Source organism: Balaenoptera physalus (assembly GCF_965194825.1).
Source record: "Balaenoptera physalus genome assembly, chromosome: 17".
Lineage (NCBI taxonomy): Eukaryota > Metazoa > Chordata > Mammalia > Artiodactyla > Balaenopteridae > Balaenoptera > Balaenoptera physalus.
This window is the reverse complement of record NC_138895.1, coordinates 66,325,582-66,336,930: the sequence shown is the minus strand read 5'-3', so window position 1 is coordinate 66,336,930 and position 11,349 is coordinate 66,325,582. Positions and strand designations below refer to the sequence as shown.

Below are 11,349 nucleotides of genomic sequence, written 5' to 3'. Positions count from 1 at the left end.
GAAAGAGTAAAACAAATACCATATGCTAACACATGTGTGTAGAATGTAAAAAAAAAGAAATGGTTCTGAAGAACCTAGGGGCAGGACAGGAATAAAGATGCAATTTTTAACATATGGAGGTCTCTTGCAGCTTGTCCAGAAAAAAACATCAGGGATCCAGATATTGGATTGAGTAGAAAGTGTGGAGAATATCTGAGGCCTTGGCAATAGAGATCACCAAATTAAGAGCTGTCTTTTGTTTTCCTTCTGATAAGAAGTTGTAAGCTCAACTAAAGATGACCACTTTGCTTTCAATATTTAATTTGTAAATTTTAATTTATATTTTCAATAAACAACTCAGAAGCACAAAAATAACAGCAGAGTCACACACTGATAAGATCATGTTTATTTAGTAATGTCTGACAAATAGAGAAAGTAAAAGGAATATTTTTAAAAATGTATAATTTATATTTATATAAATACTTCAAAGGAGAAAAGCTGAACACATAAGGTGACATTAGAAGAATGTATACATTTTAAGTTTGCAACCTATCTTATAGCCTGACAAGTTAGATACACGTATATAGACACATATATCTTGTTCATGAGCTTGCATAACTAAGGCCCAAGGATAAGTTTGGGGATCTGTACAATAATTCTAAACTCCCATAGAGTTTGTGGTATCTTGCCACTGCAGTCTTGTCGATTTTGTTCTTTTTTGTCAAAATTGCACTACCAGCACACTTGAAAGTCATCAAAGGTTGTAATCAGGTGCTTTGGGCCTCAGTTTATTCATCAGCAAGGTGAGAGGAGCCCTGCTGATATGTTCTGCTTCTTCTGAATTAAAAAACTAGTGATCCCCAGCAGCCTCCAGACACATACAAGTGTCTGAGGGCTGGTAGAGGCTGGTCATCTATGTATAAGGGAGAGTTTTCTGTTTAGCTTCTTTCTTTTGGAAAGGAGTCAACTTGTCTGAAATGGAGCCAATTTATGACACCAGTGCACTTAATGAATAAGCATTCCATTACTGTAGATACAGCTTGTTTTCTATGTACACAGAAAATTAATAATCTCTAGATTTCGAGTTGAAGAGCTATATGTTTCCTCGGATCTCGGAATTTGAAGTTCAGAGTTGAGCTACTCAAAAAGAGTGCTCCGCAGAGAACCCTTAGGTCAAATCTCAATCTATGGTGAAATATTTGTATGATGACACCCTCAGTATGACCTTGGATTTCACCATGTCATTCATTACTGTGACCTTTTCTTGAAATTTCACTAGTGTATAACAAAATGAGTGTAATGTGATACAGTGTACACAGTAAGACATATATCTGATTTCTGAAATTTACAGAAATTTTCATGTGTAGTAAACAGCACAAAAGAATGTCATCTCTAAGCACTATCCTGAGCTTACCTTGATTCCAAGTTTACAGTTAATCATATCTTTCATGAAAAAAAGACAGACATAACTGACCTCATATGACCACAGAAAATACATGGGACGCAGATGTGGATAATAATTCTTTGTAATTTTTCTTATAGTCATTTGCTAGTGGGTGGCTACAGGTTGCCTCTGTAGGTGGGCTTCCTAGGGGACACATTACATTTCTCCTCTGCTGGTGTTTGGCTTTAAGTCTTGGAGGAAAGACGCATTGTTATGAGGACAGTTGTTGTGACAGGTGCAGGTCCCGATGACCATCACTGGTTTCTTGAGGATCTCCCCTGGGGAGCACTGGAACTCCACCTGGATGGTTTTGGTGTTGTGTGGGGTACAGCATCGGCCATCGCTGCAGACACCGCAGAACCTGGGCTTGTAGGTGTATAGGCTCGTGCAGTTCTCAAACTGCAGGTGGATGGCTTTGAGTGACTTGGTGGTGCGGAGACACTTTTTCCCTTTCTAAGAAAGAAGAAAAGGAGTGATGCATGAAACGGCCATTGTTCCTCCAAGGGATCGGTCTAGGCATACGGAATAACTTGCTAGTTGCCTACCCAAAATCTGTTGCTCTTTCTTCTTTGCTAACAGAATGTTAATTTTGTTTGAGTAATGTGGTCCACTACAAGTATATTCTTCCCCAGAATATCTGGGAGCTTGCAATGGCCTTGTGGCCAGGTTCTGGCCAGTGATACATAAACCAAGGGATTCTGGGAAATCCTTTGCCCTTCAGATGGGTACAGTTCTTAATCACTTCCTGCATTCATTTGCTTTCCTATCTAGAATGTGGAAATCATGCCTAATTGTATATAACCATCTTTTGACCATGTGGCATAAGCATGAAGATGAAAGCATATGTATGATAAAGAAACCTATTTTATCAAACCACCATAAATAGGCTTTGGCGTTGTTATTAGCCCCATACATTCTTAGGTGTTATAAAGAGAAATGGAATAAATATGGCATCACTGCAGGCCTATTAATGTTTCAAATATTTTTCAGACATTAACTTACTTAACCTTATTAGGAACATTCACTCATACAAGGAGCAGTTATTCACATAAAGAACAACTGTCCAAGTTTTATAGATGAGTAAACATAGTCTCAGAGGCCAAAGTGATCAGAAAACATCTAGAACCTGAATTTGTCTGACACAAAGCCCGTTCCTTCTATTACACTGTGACCTCAGGAAAGTCTAAGACAGTGGGATTTAAGGTTAGTTTCCATGAAGGCATGGTAAGTGGAGAATTTATTCAACATTCCATTGGTAAGAGTTGAAGAGGAACCCCAGTATTGATAATTCAGTAAGACATTGATGATATGTTAATTTCCCACCTAGATTTCTTCACCTAATTTGTCACAATTTTCCACTGCTTTTCACCTTCCTAGTTGTAATCCACAGCTTGTGGAGTGATGAGACTTGGAATTCTCTAAAATTGGTAGCTCTCAATCTTTAATAAGTAAGAGTACATCAGAATCATCTAGAGGGTTTGTTAAAACACACATTGTTGGGCCTTACACCCAGAGTTTCTGATTCAGTAGGTTTGATGTGAGCCCCCATAATTTGCATTTCTAACAAGTTCTTAGATGATGATGCTGGTCTGGGGATCACTGGTGCTTTGAGAAGCACCATCTCACATTTAAGAATCTTTTGGTGATACGGAAGTAATGATTATTAGGCTGGCATTTCCCTAGATTCCAAACAAATTTCTGGCCCCTTAATGAAATATATATATATATATATATATATATATATATATATATATATATATATATATATATATATATATATATATATACACTATAAATAAATGTCTTAAATATACTATCTCCCAATATTAAACTTGGTGCAAGGTACAAGAAAAATATGAATTTTGGAAAAAGAAACAATAGAAAAAGCAAAATTTTAAACTCATGACATGGACATGGCTTATTTAATAAGCAAGTTACTGTGTACTTGACAATATTTAAAGGCTTCTTGTTTTTTCCTTTTTAATATTTAATGTTTAGTGTATATTTTTGCCAATATCCACAAAAAGGTACAAGGTCTGCAATATCTGTGTGTGTGTGTGTGTGTGTGTGTGTGTGTGTGTGTGTGTGAGTGTGTGTGTATATGTATGTGTGTGTGTGAGAGAGAGAGAGAGAGAGACAGAGGGAAGGACAGAAACAGAGAAGAAGGTGTTTCTAGGTGCTCTTTCTAAATTGGTGGAAGAAGCATAAAGTTAGAATGGACCTCAAAACGTCATACAGCTAAGTAGCCATATAACCATGCAACCACTAGAGACTCTTACTTTATCAATAAATAGAAACGATGGTTAATATTAGGTAATGATATTTATGTTAACAGAGTAATCTATGCCCAGCACTTTGCAAATGCATTCTATTTAATCCTCATGACAACTCTGAGGTAGGTACTGTTAATGTCTCTGTTATATAGGGGAAAGAACTGAGGCTTAAAGGTTAAGAAAATCACCCAAGATCCCACAGCTAGTTCATGTGGGAAGCCAAGATTTAAAGCCAGGCTGTCTGGCTCCAGAGTTGCACCCTTAAGCATGAGATGATATTGCCTCAGTAGAGAGATATGTAAATCGTTCATTGTTAGGGACTGTTTTATTTTGGCCTTAGGTTTGTACAAGGGTCCATATACGAGTTTGATTTGGGTACTGCATTTATCTGACCTAGGGCTCTGTTAACAAGGCTTGTGATGTCATCAGGAACCAATCAGAGCTTCTGATCTGCATGCCTTGTACTCAGCATTAACACACTGAGTTGATATCATTCCAGCAAAAAAGGAAAGAAATGTGCTATTTTATTTGGCACAGATAGCCTTATGCTGGCAAATGTACTAGTCATACTAGGCTTTTTGAAATACAGAAAATAATTCCCAGACATCCATTCATTTATTCATCAACGGTTGTTTATCAAGCACACAGTACATCCCAGGTAGGATGTGGGGGACTGAGGGATGAGGAAGGCAGATGTGGTCCCTACTCTGTTGCTTCCTTCAGACTGAACCTAAAGGGTGAAGAAAGCTGAGCTCAGAAATGACCTCTCTAAAATAAATCATGTTTGACCACTGAGTAGCCAGTTTTTTCCAGGATGAAATGAGATTTGCCAGACTTTTCTCAACTGGGGACATTACTGTAGTGGTCTGGCCCCTCCCTCTTCATCTGCTGTGAGTTGCTGGGGATATTTCAATACATTAAAGAGAAAATAAAAGAAGGTAAACTCCTTCATTAGAGCTGACCTTGAAGTCAGCTTCACAGTGACTTTCTAAAGCCCAGGCCCCCCTCCCGAATAAAACATAACTCTCAACATTTAGGTTGTGAATGTTTTTTAAGTCTACAGGTGTAAAGTAAACACTTTCCAAAGAGGAACAAAAGAAGACAAATCTCAACATTTGGAACAACTGGCACCAATGGTGGACATTCTCAGAAAGATCCATCCGACAAGACACAGCAAGAAGCAGTTAGAATGGTCATTGCCCCCTTTTCCACAGGACTGTGGAATGGACAAGACAGTGGGGAACTGTAACAGGGAAGAGCAAAATCTGACTCCATGTTGGATCTGTTTCTTTTACTCTAAGCTTTGCTTTTTGTTGCTTTTGTTTTTAAAATCATACATAATGGCCTGCCTCAGGGAACCTTGCCCCTCTGTCTGAATGTTAAACTAAAGTGCCTTTTGTTCAGCTCACAGGGAGACAATCTGACCCTGCCCACCTGTGAATGCCTGCAGAAAAGAAGAAATTAACATATCCCCTCCCTGATGCTGGCCAAGCCAGGAGATATTTTGCAAAATCAATGGCCTTTTTACTTTATTTCCTCACCTCCTCCCCCTCTCTGTTCTATAAGATAAACTGGTATCCAGACCCTGTTAAGATGGTTTTTGGGGACAATAGTCCGCCATCTTCTCGGTCTGCCGGCTTTCTGAATAAAGTCACTATTCCTTGCCTTATAAGAAAAACAAGAACAACAACAAAAAATAAAACACAGGCCCCAGCGAGGCAAGGCCACCTCCTCTGTGGTGGGGGCTCCTCCCAGGCTCATACCTTATCTGTTGGCTGCTTGTGCTCTTGGTCACAGGGCCGCACCGCGCAGAGCCGGGTCTGCTTCACCATCTCGCAATGTGGATTCCTGTTGGTGACCCGGGTGGAAAAACCCATGCCACAACTCTTGGAACACGCACTCCACTCTGTGGTCTGCTCAATGCAGTTGATACCTGAGTTGGAGACTGCAACTCCTAGAGTGGCTTCTGTCCTGTAGGCTATGGGATGTTGAAATAAGGACAGTGTTATTGAGTAAAATGTGGGGATGGTAAAGTGGTCCTTTCAACCATCATTAGGAAGAGCATCTCATCCAATTCGGTACCTGTGCAACTCAGGTGTTCTCAGGGGGCAGACCTGGATCTCTGTATTTATAAACCCCTAACAGGTAGCACAATGCCTGGCACATGGTTGGCCTTCAAGAAATCTTTGTGGAATGACTGTCCGATTTGTTCATAAGAAGTTTAGGAGAATCTGTCTTTGAGAAGCTTAGTAGTTTTAAGAATATAGCACAGTATAGCATCAAAAACCATTCCATAAGCCATAATGTTTTCAATGTGTGATTTTGTCCAGAGAAAGGATAATGAAAAAATTGTAATTGGATGAGTAAGTAGAACCAACCAACTCAAAATAGTGATGGAGGTAATGCTCTGCCTTAGGGAGGTAGAATTGGTTATTTGGGTTGTAGGATATAGTCACTGGGACTTTGATGACAGACGGTTCTGTCTCAACACTTAATATGCATGGCCTAGGGCACATCTCCTCCCTTACATGGCAGTTTTCCTATCTGTAAGCATGGCTGAGAATTTCTGACTTCAGAAAAACTGTAAAGTTCTGTGTACTGCCAGTATAAATAATCTGGCTGTTTAATGGCTTCTAAAATATTCTCTACTGGATCTTGAATGTTTACTTTTCAAAAAAAAATCATTTCCTTTATAAGCCAAAACTAAAGGAAAAGCAAAGCAAAGATCCTGAAGTGTCACTTGATCCTTCCTGCAGCACCTGGAAAGGTGGCATTTCTCTGTGACACCTGTCCAGGGATGGCATTCTTTAGGGAAGCTGGTCTTAAGAGTGCATAGGTAGTTGACAGAGTCCAGAAAAGAAAGAGCCATCACCAGGCCCTTTGCAAATGGCTTAAATGGTGTTCCCATGGAGTTGACACTTGCCACAAGTATAGAAGCTCTATCGATTATGTGTTTTGCATAAAGTTGCCAAAGCACATCTTTGCAATGTTAACAAGGGTCAAGTGGGATAGACTAAAATACAAATGGCAGTCATGTAATAAGAAAAATCATTCCTACGGCTCAACAGAACCACTGGATGTGATTCTTCTTCAGAAGAGACTGTGTGTACTTCAATCACTTGTCTGAGATTCCAACACGCGATGTGTCTGATCTCAGTGGGCAAGCTGGACTCCACAGCTGAATGACCAGAAACTGAAGCCAGTTTCTCACTGCAGATCCCAAAGAGCATACATGCTTCCTGCCTGCACTTATTCCTGTGCTGTGATCATTTTCAGGTATGTTCAATTTCTTACCTGGAAGGGTTTGGAGGTCCCCTAATGTCCCCGTCTCATTGGAGTCACAGATCCACTTTTCACAGCACTCCCCAGGCACTTTAACTTTTCTCGGAGCTGGGCAGTCAGGCTGGGGCAGTAGCAGGTCCTCTTCACAGCGGGGCACACAACCAACCTGCCCATCTTGGCAGGCGCACTGGTATTTGCAGCTAGGCTGGAAGGTCTCTCCACTTTGGTAGATGACTCCATCGAACACACAATTGTCTCCTTCTATCGCTAGAACGTTGGGGAAGCAGGGCAGAGAGGGAAGGGGAGAGAGAAAATCAAGAACACAATGCATCGAAGAGGCTATATAAGAGCCACAGCACGTGTTCCAAGCCCCAAATCATTCTTTTTCTAGCTGAGGCCATGTGGTTGCTGACCCATCACCAGCAGAGAGATGTCCTCACGGAGGCCTCCCGGTGCAAGAAGAAACGCTCAAGAACACCCAGTCCCGCCACTCATTTGACGCAGGAGGAAAGACGGGCAGAACCGTGAAGTGACATTCCCCAGGGCCCTCAGCTGTTGTTCCCAATGATAAAGTCATTTCGCCAGAACCTCCTTCGATTCTCCTACTCCAGAAGCTCAGAATTAAAAAGACAAAAGTGCTCTTCATAGTCTCCAAACAGGTTAACTGGTCAAATTGGGAAGGGCATTAGGATCCCTTGGCATTCCAGCACAATAAATCATGACTAGTTTAGAGAAGAAACTAAAAGCCTATTCCAAGCCCTCTTCTCCGGGGAGGCAGGGACAGGTCTCCAGCTAAACGGTGCACCGTGTGGGAAATTGATCCCCAGTTGATTCCGTTTCACCATCCTGGATTGGCTGGCTGCCTGCATTTTTATTTTACTCACGGCCCAGACAGGGGTTGTTGCATAGTCAACCCAGGAGAGTAGTGGCTGCTTTGGCTCAAATAGGACAATTACAGGTGTGAAAACACACCAGCCTGGCTACAGCTGGGGGAACTGTGAGTTAAGCCCAAGCTTCCATCACCCCCCAAGCGTCCCCTGGAAACTTCCAAAGGAAATGACTTCACTGGCCCTTAAGTCTGCTCTGCTCCCTGTCTATCTAGATTCTTCTCTAGGGAGGCAAATGCTTCTCACCTCCGCGGGCAGCTTTCCCTCCTGGCTTCTGGCGCTCCGCAAAGCCCCACGCGCCCCCAGCCCATCCCTGGCGCGCAGCGCTCCATAAACATCACCCACGGCATCACTGTTAGTATTTGCTCATCACCCTCTCGGGAGTCGGGGGAAGGGGAGAGGAAAGAGCGGGCAGCTCCGCTAGCTGAGGGACAGGAGATCAAGCGGAGGAGGGGGCAGGGTTACCCATGCAGATGCCAGTCTGGGCGCTGGGGTCCGCTCTGCGGTCGCAGAAGAGACCGCGGCTTTCCTCGCAGGGCAGCATCACGGAGCAGCTCTCGCCGCGCTGGCGGGCGCAAACCAGGCAGCAGGAACAGTCGTCCAGCACGGCTCTCACCCCGGGGGCGCAGGTCGGCGGCTTCTTGGGGCACGGAGCCGGGCACGAGGAGGGGCAGCGCGGAGTCGCAAGGGCCTGGGGGCGGGCGAGATTCAGAAGTAGAAACTTCTTAGCAGGGACCCTGGAAGGCAAAGTAACCAGAGGCACCTGACGAGTGCGCCACTCACCTGTCCCAGGAGATGGAGGAGCAGGAAAGCCAGGCAGAGGCACTGACCGGGTGGACCGAGACGCAGGCTCTGCGCACTCTGCATGTTCAGGCTTTTTCCTGCCGCTCTCACAGGGCTTTCCAGGTCGGAGATTGGCTCTGCGCGCCCTGCTCCTGGTCGGGCTCGCCCTTGCCCAGCGCCACCGCGCAGGTTTTATAGCGCGCTCCTGGGACGCGCACAAGCCGGTTGGCTGCAGCTCAGGCAGGAGGCGGGGGGATCGGCGGGGTGGGGAATGGAACGAGCCCCGGAGTTGCCATAGCAATTGGCCGTGGGTGCCGCTCTCCTTAGGGCGCGGCCCCGGGGCCTGCATGTGCCTGTGTGTAGCGACTGGCTTTTCCCAGAGCGCCGGGAGGGGCTGGGTGGAGGCCCAGGGCCAGGACCCAGGGCTTCGCCGAGCGCGTGGGAAGGAAACGCCCGTTTCCTCCTGGAAGCTGCTTCGCCTTCCCCCAGGACTGAGGCACCGCCACTCCCCGTCACGCTTCTCCTCCACCCTGGCCGTTCCCAGCTGGGTTGCAAACGTGGGGCTCCCCTAAAGGGGTGTCTGATATTTGGGACCATCTGTGAGGGGTTGGCTAGAGGCCCAGGGGTTTAGTCATAAAGGAAGCACATGCAAGTTTGTCACCGTTTAGGGCACGCTTTGAGAGTGTTGAGAGAGGGGGAGGGGAGAGAGGGAGGAAAGGAGAAACAGAAGGGAGAAAGGAGTGGCTGGGGGCGGGGCGGGGGGAACAGAAGGTAGAAGAAGTCTTCAAGTGAGGATGGGGGATGATGCTTTAGGCAAAAAGTTCTTTTGACTTTAACCATTGCAAGCTCCGCTGGTTCTTAAACCCCCGATTCTGCAGGTTTAGTAGAAATACAAGTAAAACATAATGAAGTAAAAATATAAGAGCCCGAGGTACATAAAAACTTTCTTCCTGGTAGAGAAAAACCTTGAAACACCAGTGGTGTCACGCCTCCTGTGAAACAGCACATGTCAGAATACAAGAGCCTGTGAGAGTGTATAGGTCCCCTTCAACTCAGCCCCTGTCAAAACCTCAGCGAATGAAGGAAGGACTGGGGAAGGTACTTGCTTTACTGAGCTGACACTCCAGCAAATCAAATCCCTCTGCCACCTGGCACCTACTTTCAAAAATGACTGCTGTGAAACACTTGTCATCTCTCATGAGGGGGAGAGCAGTTTGCTCCAAAGTTGACACTGCTTGATGGTTTTAAAAAAAATGTCTCTCCTGTCCTTCAACTTCGCTGCTGCCTCTGGGATAGCTACGTCCAGCTCCTTTGGGGGTAGTCGTGTTGGAAAGACACTTTTCAGAAAAATTATGCAGGCTTGTGATGGAACTCTAGGCTTTAAAAGGAAACAAATTTCCTCTAGCTCATCCAGCTCCAGTGTGAAGGAAATCAAAGGCAGCTTAGGTAAGGGCCCAGGTCTGCCCCTGCCATGCCTGCTTCCCCGCATGAAGTTATCCCAAGCCCTTCAGTATAGTTCTCTGAGCAGCTTAAAACTGCTGTTACATTATTCCGAGCCTACATGAATTCTGCTTTCTTTGAGGAAAAGCAGACTGAGCAGTAAATCTTGGTGAGAGATTGAACAGTTAAGTTGTGCCATGTCGAGGACACTCAATATACTCTTCAAATTGATGGGCTTCCTGGGTCATGTGGTCTAGTGATGCTTCCACCTGGCTGTACATCAGAATCAACCAGGGCGTATTTTTGAAAAATATAGATTCTTTTTTTAATGAGTTTTTTAAAAATTGAAGTATAGTTAATTTACAATGTTGTGTTCGTTTCAAGCGTCCAGCAAAGTGATTCAGTTACATATATGGGTTATTATTTTCCATTATAGGTTATTACAAGATATTGAGTATAGTTCCCTGTGCTACACAGTAGGTCCCTATTGTTTACCTATTTTATATATACTAGTGTGTATATGTTAGTCCCAAACTCCTAATTTGTCTCCATCTCCCCACCCCCTGCTATCCTCTTTGGTAACCATAAGTTTGTTTTCTATGTCTGTGAATCTATTTCTGTTTTGTAAATAAGTTCATTTGTATCATTTTTTAAGTTCCATATGTAAGTGATATCATATGACATTTGTCTTTCTCTGTCTGACTTACTTAATATGATCATCTCTAGGTCCATCTATGTTGCTGCAAATGGCATTATTACATTCTTTTTTAAAGCTGAGTAATAGTCCATTGTGTATGAAAAATATAGATTCTTGGACCCAACCCTCAGTCCACTCAGTTGGATTTTCTGGTGAAAGCTCTTGGTAGACAGCACTTCAATGTACTTGGAAATGGGAGCTGGCCTTGGGAAACCTTGATATGGAACAACTAGGAGCACAACTGTTGGAGAGGCAAGACTATAGGCCAAATTTTCAATGTATGAATTGACAGAACAAGGAGAAATTGGCAGCATGGAGGTTGGGCTGACTCTTGTTGGAGAAGGGGAGGATGAGAGGAGAAATGTAACTTTAAGACAAGGAAGATGTCAGGTCACTGCTAACGTGTGCTGCCGTTCAGGTCTCTTGATTGCTGAAAGTGATAAAAACCAAACTGGAGCTAGTTCCAGAAAGACGACTTTATTGGACAGAGGCTGTGGTATTTCACATAATAATGGCATGGGAATGGTGCCACTAGGGCTCGGAGGCAACTGAGATCAGGGTCTC

The 11,349-nt window shown here is 44.0% G+C and overlaps 1 protein-coding gene across 1 annotated transcript; it reads right to left on the bottom strand.

Annotated features, from left to right (window-relative positions):
* Positions 1-367: 367 nt before the first annotated feature.
* Positions 368-8,829, bottom strand: CCN3 (cellular communication network factor 3). Its single transcript, XM_082433943.1, has 5 exons — positions 8,649-8,829; positions 8,331-8,556; positions 6,991-7,245; positions 5,460-5,674; positions 368-1,876 (listed from the first exon to the last, which is right to left on the bottom strand). The coding sequence occupies exons 1-5, from the start codon at positions 8,730-8,732 to the stop codon at positions 1,580-1,582; spliced, it is 1,077 nt and encodes a 358-aa protein (XP_082290069.1). The 5' UTR covers positions 8,733-8,829; the 3' UTR covers positions 368-1,579.
* Between the last annotated feature and the right edge of the window lie 2,520 nt (positions 8,830-11,349).

What these genes read in the sequence shown, in the direction of transcription:
- CCN3 (XM_082433943.1), bottom strand. Translation starts at nt 8,732, where the DNA reads ATGCAGAGTGCGCAGAGCCTGCGTCTCGGTCCACCCGGTCAGTGCCTC. An exon ending in TCCTCCATCTCCTGGGACAG is followed by an intron (nt 8,557 to 8,648) that starts GTGAGTGGCGCA and finishes GCCCGCCCCCAG; the next exon opens with GCCCTTGCGACTCCGCGCTG. An exon ending in CCAGACTGGCATCTGCATGG is followed by an intron (nt 7,246 to 8,330) that starts GTAACCCTGCCC and finishes CCAACGTTCTAG; the next exon opens with CGATAGAAGGAGACAATTGT.